The 15,888-nt window shown below is 46.7% G+C and overlaps 2 protein-coding genes across 2 annotated transcripts; one reads left to right on the plus strand and one right to left on the minus strand.

The window, feature by feature from the left end:
* Nucleotides 1–6,455: 6,455 nt before the first annotated feature.
* On the minus strand, nt 6,456–7,823 carry LOC135377402 (E3 ubiquitin-protein ligase MARCHF5-like). Its single transcript, XM_064609777.1, has 2 exons — nt 7,483–7,823; nt 6,456–7,431 (listed from the first exon to the last, which is right to left on the minus strand). The coding sequence occupies exons 1-2, from the start codon at nt 7,500–7,502 to the stop codon at nt 6,657–6,659; spliced, it is 795 nt and encodes a 264-aa protein (XP_064465847.1). The 5' UTR covers nt 7,503–7,823; the 3' UTR covers nt 6,456–6,656.
* LOC135377401 (cytoplasmic polyadenylation element-binding protein 3-like) lies at nt 7,258–12,134 on the plus strand. Its single transcript, XM_064609776.1, has 8 exons — nt 7,258–9,410; nt 9,590–9,698; nt 9,758–9,802; nt 9,863–9,916; nt 9,978–10,001; nt 10,074–10,316; nt 10,390–10,805; nt 11,420–12,134. Exons 1-8 carry the CDS (start codon nt 8,700–8,702, stop codon nt 11,645–11,647), a joined length of 1,830 nt encoding a protein of 609 aa, XP_064465846.1. The 5' UTR covers nt 7,258–8,699; the 3' UTR covers nt 11,648–12,134.
* Nucleotides 12,135–15,888: the final 3,754 nt, after the last annotated feature.

Consider the following 15,888-nt stretch of genomic DNA (forward strand, 5'->3'; position numbering starts at 1 on the left):
TTGCCCTGCATGAGTTCTTTACCCAGCTGTTTGAAGGTAAAAACAGGCCAGGGAGGGTTACATCACTGTTGGCTTTGATTTTGGCTATCTGCAGAGCTAATAATCTCACATGTACTGCAGTACATCAACTTCCTTCCTGCTATTTGTCGGATGTTATTCATAACTCGGAAGGGGCGTGGACAAACTTTGCAGTAGTTTAATGAATAAGGAAGAGTATTAACGAATATTCTATTGCAAAGAAATTGAAATGTCACCATCTAGATAGGTATTTTTCACCTTAGCATTTGCATGTGGGTGGGGAAGAGATATAATGAAAAGGATCGGGAAAACCTCTGGATTAGTAACTTTAAAAGATTGCGGCATTATCTCGGACGCATGCCCAACAATTTACATCTCGTAACATTGCTGAGGATGAATAAAGCAAAGACAAAATCTTTGTTTAGTATAGATCTATGGTTGGAAAATACTCATACATACTTATAGGACCTCTTGAACTTCTCTGACTATTGGAAACACCAGGTTGGAAGTTTCATGTCTTCTTATCGAAGCATTTACAGGATGCGTTCATATTGGATTTTCGAAGCTGGAACCCCCAACTACTCCAGGAACTCCATATACTCGGGGTGAATTTTCGTCAACATGTGCGTGATTTGTTTTGCAAAATACTGCTGGCATCAATGTGTCGCAATGGAAGACTGCTCAGATTGAGCTTCGACACAGGATTCCATCCCACAATTGGTCACACTACCAGGATGCTTGCAGTACATGCGCCGCACCAGTGTTAACACACTTCCCCTGAAGTTTGCCCAAGATGCACGCCAACCCTATTTACGTGATATCCCGGTTCTTCCTGCTATTGAGCACAACTCTTTTTTTTTTCCTTTCATTATTTCCATTTGGAAGAGTGAGTTGTTCATTTTTTTGCGTTTTATGATTTTTACAATTCGGGGGTGTAAAAATTTGGTGGTATTTTCACACAGAAATTCGGGGAGAAATCAGGAATTCCTTCCCCCATTTCATATGCCATCGAGGATTTTCAGGCGAAACCTAAGTCGTCTCGTTCGAGCCAAGCCGAGTAAACTTTGCCAGTGTATGAAAGCTCACGCGTTGCATATCTACAGGTCACCAGACATGGAACACTCAAACTGGGGCACCGAACGACCTGGGGAATTGCAACATGTGTCCCAGCTTTATGAAAGCTTGTCTTTAGGATCAGCTGTGCAGGATACACAGGTCTCCCCCTGGACCTGTTCTGGTTGTTATCATGATTCACCCGTTTGAGGGCCTACCGAAACACCCGAAGCTTGAGAACCTCAGGGATTCCCAGTAGAAATCGGGTTGTACCCGAATTTCAGAAAGTGTGTGCGCGGGGGTACAAATACCCTGAAAAGTCGGGTTTAACCCGAAAACGAAGAACCCTAGTTATACAAGATTTGAAATTTGGAGGTCAGGACGTGGTGGTTGCCCTAATATCCCACATGTAGCATCAGAAAGTCTCAAGTTGCGCTAAATAGATCCCTCGTCCAAGATACAACCTATCCCATGAAGGAGAGCCTGCCTGCCTCTTGCCTTACTGGGTTAGGACTAGGGAGCGGATTTTAAGGCACAAAAAAAACGCGCATTTTAGGTGCCTAAAAAGTCCCAAAAAGGCATGAATTTTCACAGAATAGGCACTATCAATATTGCACTACTGGCACTACGAGCGATGCCGCCAGCATTGGTTGCTTTATGGTAACATACCACGCGATCGTGTGCACTTCAGTGACAATTGCCGATCAGAAAAAAAAATACGCTTCTATTATAAATTCTGATGTCATTCTTCGGTGGCACTGCAAGGATTCCACGAAGCCAGCGAGATAAATAGGACGCAAAATATTATGGAGATCTTGGCGTCCACAAAGCAGCTCTGATAGCGTGGCAATTTTTATTTTGGAATTGAACTCTAAGCACCGTGCACGCATGTTCTTATTGAAAGCGTGAAGACAGTAGAAAACAAGTACCATTGTGAAATTTGGGTGAAATTCTGTCGCCTGTCACTATGAATTGTTCTACATGCCGAAAACGACCTCACGACGTCGACCGATTTGATGATGCTCGCCGGTACTACCAACACAGGTACTCGTGAGGCATGTCGTTTGGGACAGAAGGAGCGTTACCACCAGAGCTGCAAAGTAACTCATTAAAGGTAATTGAGTTACCGTAAGCAATTACTTCATGTGTAACTAATCACTGTAACCAACTACTTTCTGAAACGTGTATCCGTAACTGTAATTTAATTAGTTTTCGAGTAACTTGCACTCTGAGGAAAGTTACTTCTTCAATCTAATTCCCATGCGAGTTTTAGGTCCTGTTTGAGTTTAGATCCTGTGTGTCAGGTGCAAATCACGTTGTGGGCTGTTTCAGTAGTTTGTTTTCATCGAGTATTACGTATGGTGCACTGTGTGTCAAAGAAGGGTAGGAAATCCAGTGAACCGGTAAGGTGAACTAGTGTGTCAAAGTTTTACGTGCCACCTTGAGAATGAGTATCTGGAACTAACTGAGAAGTAACTATTCCTGTAACTTTGAAAGTCATGTAACTGTAAGTTAATTACACTTTGTGAGTAGCTTATACAGCCCTGGTCACCACTGAGCACAGCTGCAAGGGCAGACGTGGTGTTGCACCGGGTACAAGGAATACAGGCGAAAAATAATCTACTTTCTGTCACAGGGGGGACACTTCATTCTGTGGTGAAGCGTGTCCTCATTTTTTGTTGCGAGAACTATGAAATAAACATGAGCCACCAAGTAAAGTGCCCATTTAGACACTTATCGACGTCTATTTTCAAAAAAGGCACTAATCTTAAAAAAAGGCATTAACATTAGGGTACTAATATGGGTTCCCTTCGACATGATTTGTGCTTAGTACATCAGAAGGCATCATCTGTACAACTCCCAATGAAAAGGCATATGCCTGGAAATCTGCTCTCTAGTTACAGGACAAATAACGCCTCACAATGCCAATTATGAAAGGGCTGAAAAGGGCCTCTCTAGTTAGGACAAATAACGCCTCACAATGCCAATGATGAAATTATGAAAGGGCTGAAAAGGGCCAATTATGAAACAGCTGGGAGGGATGGACCTATACCTTCCAGCCCTGCACTTATTCCTATTGAATAAGTGTACTAGCATTGACCATTGCACTTATTTGCGGTATGTGGCATATGTGAAACGTGGGAGCCCTGGAGACGGATAGTTGACATTAGTGTGGTGACAGGGACTCTATTGTGAAACGTAAAATGCAATTTTAGCTAGAGCACTACTGATGGAGCTGCTTGAAAGAGGCTTTCTCCACCCCATCGCTGTTCGGGCAGTGTGTTATTTGCTGCCAATGCCTCTGTGGGGCTGTCCAAAGTAACCTTTTTGAGAAAGATACCCTCTCCTATGCCTGATCATGATTACATGCATTATTCCTCAGTGTAACGTCATGCACAGCTTGGGACAAAAGTTTACAGAACACCGGGGTGTCGCATTACTTCATCGGAGCGACACCCTAACAGCAACCAGGAGCTGACACACATACTGAGAGATGGATAGAATAGCCGGTCCCCCATTTCTTATTCGATAGCTTCCTGATAGCTAGCAACGTACCGCTCCGATGAAGAATGCGTCAGTGCCGTGTTCCCAGGGCCGGCGATAGGGGGGGGCCCGCACACCCCTAGCACCGGCCCTGCGTGTTCCGTAAACTTTTGTCCCAATCCGCATACTGTTCTCCTAGCAGTACCCAGTTTCCTATTCTCAGATTTCTCAGATTGATCTGATAAAATCTGACTAACACCTTACGGCAGTTTTTTTTTTTTTTTCCGTAGTGGAGGTGGTCCATTTGCAGACCATGTCACACCGTCTAAACAAGTCTGCATGGTTGAGTTTTTCATGCAAATGTATCTGTGTTCCAATAAACCTTTCTTAATTCCTTCAAGATCCCGCAACTTGCTCACAAATTGAGAGAGAGAGAGAGAAACTGATGTGTATCACTTATGTGTGATACAGATACTGTTAACTATGTTTCACTAGTGATCACAACTGATTTGAAAGAGGTACCGAACTGATAACTTGAAATGCTGTAGGAGGATAACTGGACACATTTCACATCTTGTCAGGAATGTTGAGCAGTTACACCCCTGACACACGGGCAGGCTAAAACTCCTTTGAAGTAGGGGTCCCTTACAAATTTGGAGGACTCCTTATTGAAGAGTCTCGACACTGCCGATCTCCCTGAACTATTTCTCTCATGGAATGGTGGAGAAATAGAACATATTTTTGAGCAGTCAATTTTAAAATATGTGCGCATATCATTCAAATAGTTCAGCAGGAGAATCCGATAGCAAAGTCTCCAGAATCATGCTGGGAACTAGGTGGGTACGGACCACATTCGTGCGACTGTATTTAATTAAAAATCGCTTGTGTAAAAAATTGCCGTGTGTCAGTGTACACAAATGCTGTTTGGAATGACCATGTGGAGGGGTATCAGCAAGTTAAGAAGATGGCACGGCAAGCTCTGCTCCTAAGCTCACCCTCACTACAGAAATTCCTAATGGAGGTAAGACAGTTGTTGGATATAACCCCATACACTGAGGGTGGTATGTGTTGGGAATACAGGAGGCCCAAGCATGAATACATTTCTCAAGATAGTAAAGAAAGGGTTGGTCAGTTCCTTGATGCATAATGCGTTGAAAAAAATCTTGCCATTTGGTCGCGGATCCACTGTCAAAGCAGTTCGACAGATTTGTCAGTGCAGGTTGTTCTTTGTTCACGCAGTTCTGTTCACTCAAAAAGCCCCTCAGGTTTGAAAAATAATATTGTAGTAGCGATTCATCACAAGATTTCGCACAATTTAAAAGGCAAAATCTGGACAGCATAACATTACTCTATTCAGTATGGGTTTTCGATGGATAGCCTTACTCCCTTCTCAAAATGCCAATTGGACTGGACTGCGGAGAAAATCACAGAACTCTTTCTTTTGTCCCCTGTGCCAGGAACATTGTTTTATTGGATTCTGGTGAAGCGCGGCTTCGCCTACATTCGTCCAATATTTCAACGCATTAAAGTAGCACAGAAGTCATTTTTCACACCCTTTTTTCTTCCTATAAAACTGTTAAGTAGGCCAGTAAGATACACCGTGCGAAGTAATTCACACCACAACGTCATAATTATCGCAGAAATTGAATTTAAAGTATGTTGCAAAAAGTGACCGTGCGCAACGGCGGTGAAGAGCAGTACCAGCCCGAGATCTGCCTGGAACCTCGCACTGGAGCTATAAGGAGAATGCTCGCTGATTGGTCTAGAGAAATGTTGTCTGCTACTCCTCTGTCGTCTGCTACTTGGCTGTTCGGGGTTCTGAAAAAGCCTTTCTCCTGGCTCGGTAATGATTCGGCCGCTCCTTCTATCCCCAATTCCCCAGGAGAACTGGCAAAACTGGTTTGCGGCGGCAAAGGGACCCCCACTGACTGGCGAACCAGAACGAGTTCTCCTTATAACGTCATCGGTGACGTAGCATCATACCTTCTCCTCCTCATAATATCCAGAGTGGCGAGTTAAGGGCGAAGACGCGGACCCATGTTTATGCGAGTTTTTTTCTGGGAAACAAACTGCACACATCAAAACCTTTAGCGCCATTCGGTAAAATGACACGCGCACTTTCATCAGACGACTTAATCTGACATTTTTTTGGACGGCCCTCGGTACTCCTTTAATGAATGATGAGGGCAGCACGAAAACAGTCTGGATTCTACTTTAGTGGCACGTTTACAGTTGCGCAAAAATTGTGATCTGCTTTGGAAGGAAACTTGCACTGTGTCCCGAGAACTGGTCACACAGAAACAATTACTTATAGGGAAGCGTTGGCCATTCATTACTCTAGCCATTGTACAGGGTGTTCAAAATTAAGCTTTCACTAGCACTTTATAAATAGGCGAACAAAAGAAAACTGGTGCCGCTACTTCCGTTCCTTGAGTAAGAAACAGGTGCTACATAATTAGCAGCACCTGTTTCTTACACAAGTAGCGTAAAGTTATCATCCAGTTTCCTGTCATCGCTGTGTTTGCGTAGGGCCCGTGAAAGCTTAATTTTGAACACCCTGTATAAGTCAACTTTGAGTTTTGGTTCGCCCGTCATTGAAGAGTCTGGTGGACTCGGGTTGACCTGTTTAACATGCACTTTTGTCAAAAATTTTCCTTTCATGCCTCATTCTTGACACTCTCTCTTTGAGGGTGCTGGTGTGTTATATTAACACAGTGTTTCTTGTTGAATAAATCATTTTGCTGGTTTGAGCTCTCGTCCATGTTGTTTTTTTTTCTGTGTTTGCTGCCCAAGCTCACGCTCTTTTCTTCGTGGGTATTACACGGTGTATGATTGAAAGTCTTAAAGTTTCCACCTCGTACATAGAACATATGAAGCAGGCATCTTTAGCAGGTTCTGGATATTGGTGATGCTATTTATTAAAATGGCTGCAATGTTTCTCAAGGTCCGCATAGAAATACATCCGTGAACTAGAACACCATCACATGGGTCAGTAATGAGCCGCTACCTTGCGCGACCAAAGTGCTTAAATTCTAAAATGTATAACAGGGTGTGAACAGTGGAAGCACTTGAAAACGTGACGCAATATGCAGCTTTCAGAACTAGGATTCACTGTCGAAGTCCAGTACCTTACGGCGACTACGACGTTGCCTTCGCTGTCTCGCTAAAAACGCGCGAAGCACACCCTTGAGCACGACGAAGACCAGTCCGCCGAGTAGTGTACGAGTAAGTCCAGTTGGCAGTACACGACGAAAGAGAAGACGTCCTGCCAGCGTTGCAGCTGTTGGAAGCGCCAGAGCACCCAGGACGAGACGCGATGCCCCTGTTGCAGCGTTCAGAGCTGGAGGTCCCGGTGGCTCGGGCTCCACAACCTGACGGTGTCCTGGCAGCGGGTGCTGATGGAGGAAACTGTACAAACATCGGTCCCAGGGAAGTGCACGACCCAACAGAAGGGCCGCAGGTATGCTTGGAAGCGCGACAAGCAGCAGGAGTGGATCGCCTTGTTCCAGCCATTGCAACCCGTCGCGTGGGCCCAGCACTTGCAGAACGGTCAGGGCCCCGTATGTAATGGCTGACCAGTACAAAGAAGCGAGCAGTAAGATACCAGCGAGCAGTGGACAGGCACGTCCAACGCCTTCGTCAAGGAGTTCCAGTAACGCTGCTGCGCCGCCCGCAGGAGGCCATTGCAGCACGTAAGCCGTGCCACACTGGGGGCATGTCACGCGCACTCCACTTTGGCCCCCTTGTTTTTCGTCGATCCATCGTTGCAAGCAAGCCTGGTGCACCCAGCGCGTGCTGCCACGGCATCGGCAGGGCTGTACCCAGGTTGCTTCCTGATCCTCGTCCTCCGAAGCGAAGCACACCCAGCAGTACCGTCTGTAACACATGCGCCGTTAGATTATATAGGCGTTCGAACATCGAACCCACCTTTGCTGCTCCGATGCCATGCCGTCACGAGACTACATGGTTCGTCGACAAGACCGTCAATACACCGATCTGCGTATCTACCGCACAAGACACACCGATGGGAGTAGCCGTATCGCACGACGTCTACTCCAACGAGACGGGGTGATGGTGCGCAAGACCCTACCAGTTTTAACCCCGCAATCGTAAGTTATGATGTTCATGCCATTATGGAACTATTGTTATCTCGTGCTTTCGTATCGCTCTACTGTTATCAGTAACGAGAAACAGAAATCTACTGCTTCCACTGTTTTTACTTATTAGTCGCCATGTCGCCATATTTCTGTATCGCCCTCTCCCATTTACGTCACTACGCGTTGACATCGTGGCTGAAACCTACATCGAACAAACGACAAATGAAGCTAGCGTCTTAACGTTATTCATGAATTTACGTAATCCTACGTTTAGGTTAAGTTTTTGCAGAGAGTCTTATCTACGATATTGATTTTAAGCTTTCTGCGGACTAGTAGTGCGCTTAGATTTCTAAAAACGGAACAGCTTGTAGCAGACGGTTGCGTCGCACTTATGTTTACTTTATCTAAATTCGACAATGTTACAGGATTCCGATACGTAACGTACAATACTGTTCCTAAAATGACACAAACAAGCGTTATAAATGCGGTGATGCGAACACGCCGGCTGTATTACAGATTTAGGTTTAATCAATCGTAAACACTGCGTAAACGGCTGAGACGGCCGCCATGTCGTACGCGGTAGACTTGTTTAATGCGCAACAAAACAGATGCGGAAGCTACTTGAAACGGATGTGAACTTGAAGCATAATTATCTATATAATAATAACGGCCTTAAATTTGTGAATTTTAATGAACCGTGTTTAATCAAAGCTGCATTTCCTCATTTATTTTTTCCATTAACGCTGTAACCGATGCAGATGAATAGCAGACGACACGTACGCGTAACCAAAACTACTACACTTACAAGGGCAATGAAGATACATGGCGTTTTTGGTGAATATACTATTGGGAATAAAACATTTTCCGATGTTTTCTTAAATGTGTAGGGGTTGATTTAGGAAAGTAAATGCCCTTAGCAACAGATGTCGCGGCGGTAGCAGAAACGGAACGCAGACGGCGTTTTCTGCTGCAGTGCGTCTGCGGTGTCGACTATCGAGGAGACTTGGCCTCCACTGGCTGTAAAAGTGCTAGTTCCTAAACAGACTTATGGGGGATTATACATTCAGTGTATCTTCCAACGTGAGGACCCTGTCTCCAGTCGAGTTTCAGCCGGGTACAGGTAACAGCGCGCTGTTCTTTAGTCCCGATCAAATCGGCCACACGATGCAAGACGACCTGCTGCTTGAGAAGAGTGCCGGCGCACAATCGCAGCTGTCGACTCAAAGTGTGGAGACCACATCGAACGGTGAGCAAGCCCTTGAAGAGTACCCAGCAAGAAAGGGCAAAGGGGATGAGGCGGCCGTCAGTTCGGATAAAATTGAAGTCCCGGACGCAGTAACATCGCCATTGCAGTTAGGTTTCTCGTCGGAGCCGTCCGTCATCACGACATCGGCACCGAGCTTTTGGTCAACCGTCGCCGCAGACGACGCTTTTATTCAAGGAATTCCAGCAGTGAACGGTACCCTGGCGTTCCCAAACTTCCCTGCGAGCCCAATTTTTAGCCCAGGATTGGGACACCCGCAACGGCGGGCCATCACGGGTGCGCATAACTTTGCCCCATCTCGGGGCCCTGTGTTTAAGGCGTACTCTGCCTGGTCGAGCCCCCAACAACCTAGTTGGTCAACACCCCCATGGACCCCAGGTGCAAAACGCTCAGTGGCTGGTCAATTGCCCGGACCGCTTTCACCCCTAAAGGAAAGCCCTTTGGCCAAGTTCCGACGCAGCACCTCATTGCCCGTCGCCGAGGATTCCTTTCAGGTGAGGGGGCCCGGAGGATGCTGCGCCGGCGCGCGGGTGCTGCCCACCTCGCAGGCCTTGCGCGGAACCTCTCCCGCACCCCTACAGTAGAGCGGCGCATGCGTGCCGCTCCGCGAAGCCCCCTCCCGGGCAGGCCGATAGCGCCACCGCTATGAGTAAACTCTACCGTTGCATTGCAGGACCGGGGTGCGAGTTGTCAGCCTGGACCTCTAGACACACTACGTTTCCCCCTAGAGCAGCAGCTGTTAGACATGGTTCGTGAGCCGGAACCCCCACCACCTTTGAAAGGTAGGCGAGCGATGGGCAAGTCCGTTGACTGTTGTTCCTGACGCTGTGTGTTCCTCCAGGTTATGCACCTCCACCAGTCTGTTACCCCGCTGGACCCATGACAGGTAAGTGCGTGTCTACCATTTGATTGGCGCTCATAGTCATTGCCCTCCACTACCCCCTAGGCGGACCCATGGACCTGGCGAGCACGCATCAATGCAGCAAGAAATTTCCCCGAGGTGAATACCGGCGATCGTGCCCCACACTGTGATTATGTTAACGCGAATGCACACGTTTCAGGACGTCCATTCGGCCGGAGGAAAGGTAGAGAATCTGATATGAGATGTCCACCGGGGATGCGGTTCAGCGGCTCCACGCATGCGGCTCTGCTTGCAGGCAAGTCCCCTTTCTTCCTGGAGGCGGGCGAGTTGCTGGACGACGCGGACGGGCCCGCACCACCGTCCCCGCTCAGAGGTTCCCCCAAGGCGGAGCCCGAGCGGTACTCGAGGAAGGTTTTTGTTGGAGGGCTACCCCCGGACATCGACGAGGAGGAGATCACGGCCAGTTTCCGAAGGTTTGGGCCCCTGGTCGTCGACTGGCCCCACAAAGCAGAGAGCAAATCTTACTTTCCACCGAAAGGTACGCAAAATCTCCGGCTTCTTCTTCTTCTTCTTCTTCTTCTTTTGAACTTCTTGAACTCTGTCCCGCACAGGTTACGCGTTCCTGCTGTTCCAAGACGAGGCCTCGGTGCAGGCGCTCATTGACGCCTGCATCCAGGAGGAAGACAAGTTGTACCTGTGTGTCTCCAGTCCCACCATCAAGGACAAGCCTGTGCAGATTCGGCCGTGGCGGCTTAGCGACGCAGACTTTGTGCTGGACGCTTCGCTGCCCCTGGACCCCCGCAAGACTGTCTTTGTCGGGGGTGTACCCCGGCCACTTAAGGCCGCCGAGCTTGCGATGATCATGGACCGCTTGTACGGTGGAGTCTGCTATGCGGGCATCGACACGGACCCCGAACTCAAGTACCCCAAGGGTGCGGGGCGGGTAGCTTTCTCCAACCAGCAGAGCTATATAGCAGCTATCAGCGCCCGCTTCGTGCAGCTTCAACACGGAGACATCGAGAAGAGGGTGAGTGGAATGGAAGTGCCGTTATGCGAGAGGGTGTGGCTAATCTGCGTTTTCTGGGGGTCGGTGAATAAAATTCGTGCCTTTGTCGTCAGCTTCTCGCTTTGGGTCGTACGTTGTTAGTGCCCTTGTTTTTCAACATTGATTTATGCTCAGCTAGGAGTTTGAGAACAGTTATGTCACTTTAAACGCTGATGTCATGATAAGTGGAGCCACTCTTAGTTAGCTGCCGTCTACTTATTTAATGTCAGTAGCCAGACTCTACTCATTACGAAGTTCATGCACCATTCCTGTACTTAATCTATTTTATGTGGCATCACTGCCAATAACTTTTACCATCAGGTCGACTGGTACATGGAGGTGCCAATAACCGTGATTGGTATAATTCTCAACCAGTCACTGTTGTTGTTCTCGAGCATCCTCTTGCACCACTTGATGTGCTTGAAAGCAGATTTGGTCTCTACACAACACGTTAGACGTGTACAGTACACTGTGACGCTCCGGTCACAGTTTACTTTGCACCGTCACCCAGCGGCCTCCATATTTTGGGGATAGCGCGCGGGCTTTTCAGCGTTGAACCCCGAATCGTCATCCGCCACCCTGACTTCCCCCGACAGGTGGAAGTGAAGCCGTACGTCCTGGACGACCAGATGTGCGACGAGTGCCAGGGGGCTCGGTGCGGAGGCAAGTTCGCGCCCTTCTTCTGCGCCAACGTCACCTGCCTGCAGTATTACTGTGAGCACTGCTGGGCCACCATCCACTCCCGGCCGGGCCGTGAGTTCCACAAGCCCCTGGTGAAGGAGGGTGCCGATAGACCCCGGGCAGTACCATTTCGCTGGTGCTAGGTCTCTCTTTTCTCTCCTCGAGTCAGCGCTAATTTATATATATTTATCGACATATCGCCCCAACTTGTTCTAGTCAGCAGCAGTAGGAAGCTCATGGACAGGGTTTTTGTGCCAAAGTTGATTTGCTCGGTCGTTGCGTTCCCCGCCTTCGGTATGCGAGCCAAGTTACCTTTTTTTTTGTATTCAGGATATTTTTTCACTAGTCTACCCTTGTTTGGCAGATATTTATGTACTCGTTGTAGTTTTAATAATAAAAAAAAAAGAAAGGACAGAGCAAAGGTTAGCGCAGCCTCGAAAAAAACGGGATCCTTTGTTTTTTTTTGAACTGACAAAATACTACAGCAATAAGGCGGCTGATGCTGTGGTGGCACCCCCCTATATCAAAAGTTACCTTGGATCAAAAGGAAAAGGCTCCACCAAAGAGAAATGTGTACACTTTGAGACATTGTCTGTATCTGTACATATATAAATGCAGTCATCCAGGGGACGTTTGCAATATTTTTCCTTTTAACGAAACGTATAGAAGAAAGTTTAGCCAAAGTTTTTTTTTTGTTTTTTTTTGTAGAACTCCGTCTTGTCACCGTTGTGGAAGGCGTCAATTTCTGTGCCTCCGTTTTAATGTTGGCGGCACACCATTCCTCGATCACGATAGAGCTTAGTGAATTCTTTGAGCCTTCTGGAAAAGTTATCTCACTAGTCATTACAGTGTTGGTGTTTGATTGCACTATTTTCTGCGTTTTTATTGCCTGTTTTTAAAACGAGTGTTGAGACAGCTAGTGGGGCATCCATATTTTGCACTAGTCACCAAATGAAATTGCCCAACTAGTGCCTCCATTTTTTGGGTGGTTGCTTTGTTGGAGTACTTGTCTGTAGCCCCCCCCCTCTTCCCTTCACTATGCCTAGAGCATCTTGTTATATCGCATCCACATGGGACATCCCACTGTTGTTAAATGCAGTCCACCCGGATAATATTGCTACAAATAACGCTGCATGCAACTGTAGAGCGAAGGCATTCAACCCTTCGTTTTGTCCACATTTTCTCGACACTGTGCTCGCTTCAAAAGCACATGCCATTGCTGTAAGCTGCATGCACAGGAATTAGGGAAACGTATCTCTGTCACCGTTTGAAGGTTGACTGAGCTCTCCACTTCGACTGATACTGTGAGATGGTTACTTGACAGATGGTAACATAGTGACACCGTATATCCGAGGCCCAGTGATGTCAAAACGTTTGGATTGGCTGCTGTAATGTCGAGAGTCTTGGCAAACCTCCAATGAAAAAGAGGGCCGACGGACCACGCTGACGCCCGCAGTCTTTATAAATTAATTACGCGTGCTTCTAACGACGTGGTGTTGGTGACTTGACACGTGAAACGTGTGAAATTTTGCTTCGAACAAATGAATTCACCACTGTGATGTCATTAGGATCGCTCGCTGCTAGTCGTAAGACTGCGGGCCTTCTTGGTGTGGCTTTCTGGCGCGGCCTTGGCTTTCCCTTTTCGGAAGCTGGCAACACGCTATACGCGAGACCATAAAATGGTAACTGTCACTATCTGTCGAGTTACTATCTAGCCGACAGGCGGAAGTGTAGATTTCACTCTCCCTTCGATATCTGTCGTGTATGACGCTGGCATTCTGCGATAGGAGGAGTGCCTAATTTGAAAATTAACCCCGAAGTTTTGCAAAAGGCGAAAGCGCACGTAACGCATGCATTACTTCCAGTGTTTTTAATCTCCATTTTTTGGAGGCTTGTGACGCACACAAATATAGGTCACAATGTCCAGCAAATGATTAATCTCGTAGAGCTGTACATCTTGCAGCACTGCTTATCTGTGTCTAGAATTAGAGCTTCATCCAGGACTCGGTGGATGGTCAATGGCCTCTCTGTGAGCAGCGAACGCTGCCGTTTTAATTTGTCGGGTCAGAGGCTGTGGACGGTGACGGTTGGCCTTTGCTTTCATTGTAGCAGCTCTGTCAGTGTTCATGCTAGACATTTTTCGGTCGGGCCCCCCCCTCGTTCAAGCGGGGCCAGACCCCCGTGATTTGTTCCTTTGTAGGGTGTTGAGCAATGCTATCTGTGAGAAATTTTTATTTTTCATATTTGTTGAAATTTTTGAGGGTGTTCGATTATACAGTGACTGCTGTCTAAGGTTGAACGTCGTGGAGATTTCCTGCCACAGAGAGAGACGAGTCTCGGGCGAACGAGAACCCGAGGCGAGTCGCCGCGTATTTTCTTTTTTTTTTTTCGTTTAGTCAGCTTTCACTGTGTATTCTGGATGCCCCATAAAATTGGAATTGAGGCATGCCCACTCAACGTATGAGCTCCAGTTTGTAATATCGTGTCACTTTTTGTAAGTTCTTACCTTTGACTAGGTACATTTTTGGAAGAGCATTAAATTTTTGGAGAATGAAAAGATCCAAGTGTTTTCCTGGACTCTGTGTGAAAGTGCGTATGTGAAGCCCTGGCGGTACTTGCATGCGTGATGCGTCAGCACCTAGATCTTCTGAATGGAGTGTTTGTTACTTTTTGCTACTTTTTGTTACTATCATTTTATTACGTGAGATAAGTGGTCTTACATACCTGCAACATGCGCAAATGTGAATATTTCCCCTGCTGTATATACTACACACACACACATGCTTTGGCATCTGTATGGACGATTGGAGTCGTGACCTCGTGAGTCTTGACGTTTGTAGTTCTGTGCATTGAAGTTTTCTATGCATCAACACTGCTTCCACAGCTGAAGTGCTAAAGCTTGCTTGGAACACGTTCTTAACAGCAACTTATCGAAATGATCACACACTGACAAGTTAATGTGTCGCAATTTTTACTGAATTCCAATCCTGTTTGCTTAAAGGGGTTGTGACACTTTATCCCGAATAAATGTAAAACGATGATTATTTGAATAGATGCGAAGCTGCATTCTCAGACAGGGTTAACAGGTGTATCATCACAGCAGGCATCTCTGCCAATGAGATTCTCCCTTCTCTGATGTCAGAGCTCAAACACGAAGGTGTGTTCCAAGAGTCTGCACCTCACCATCTAGAAGACGTGGAAATTTTTCTTTCCATAAATTCTGTGTCATGTGGTACAATGAACCACATGTACGCCAAGTGTCATAACCCCTGTAAGGTTTTTGTTATTTTAACCCATATTTTTTAGGTGCTTAATCGCTTTGGTGCGAACCAACGTTTTGCCACATGCGGCACAACGCTATTCAGTCAACGCTTTGGTGCATCGCATCCAATGAAGACCCAGCGTAGCGTTCCTCCCGGTAATAGCCGTAGCTCGCTTTCTATCCAACGTAGTGGCAAATGCAGACAACCCAATGAAGGGCATCCGAAATGCGTGCTGAACGATTGTAGTGACAATACATTTTCAGCACTAACCTTTGCCTTATGGTGCCCTGTTGTGTTGTGTGAGTGCGAGAAGAGTACTAGGGAAGCTGTCAATCGGCTGACGAGGACGCCATGTCAGTGTGATGTATTGTTGTGTGTCTAGCCATCTACTGAAGCATATGGTTAGGAGGAGGAGTTACTGAAGCATTAGGAGGCATTCTTTCACTGTCGAGATATGGGGGGAATAAAAAAAATTTCAGTTAACACAGGAAAGATCCAGCACCATGTCCATTGGGAACAAAGAGCATAAACGCACACGACAAAGCTTCATGCTCTTTGCTGTGCGCTTTTATGCTCCCCAACTGCTCCTGATTTTGCTTTGAGGATACAAATATTGTATTTCATTTTCAAAGGATAACGAGTTAATAATAATAAAGTTAAATAATCTCTTCAAAATTTAGAAGGCGCCATGCTTGGAGCAATGTACATGCATATGCACTCCGAAAAATTTCTATGATCTATCTATGAAAAATTTCTGTGATGCTGTTTGTTGATGTGGTTACAGTTTATTTCTTAGTCTGAAAAAAAGAAAAAGACACCCTGCAACAATAAACCACCACCTGTTTGCCAGCTGCATTGTAATATTTTGAGTGTGGCCTATGTCATCTTGCGCCTACAGTGCAGTGAATTCTCTCTAGCAAGAGAGAACGGATGTTCTGAGGCTGGAAAGGACAAATACATACAAAGCAATGGCTCTATAGCAATGCCTGCACGGTAGCTGCTTTTTTTCTTGCTTTGTGCACCAGGTATGAAACATCTTTGATCAATGTGCGCAAAAATGACCGTGTCTGGAATATGCAGCCTAGCACATTTACGTGATAATTATGGGGCCGAAGGCCAGT

This window comes from Ornithodoros turicata, chromosome 1, assembly GCF_037126465.1.
Source record: "Ornithodoros turicata isolate Travis chromosome 1, ASM3712646v1, whole genome shotgun sequence".
In the NCBI taxonomy this organism is placed as follows: Eukaryota; Metazoa; Arthropoda; class Arachnida; order Ixodida; family Argasidae; genus Ornithodoros; species Ornithodoros turicata.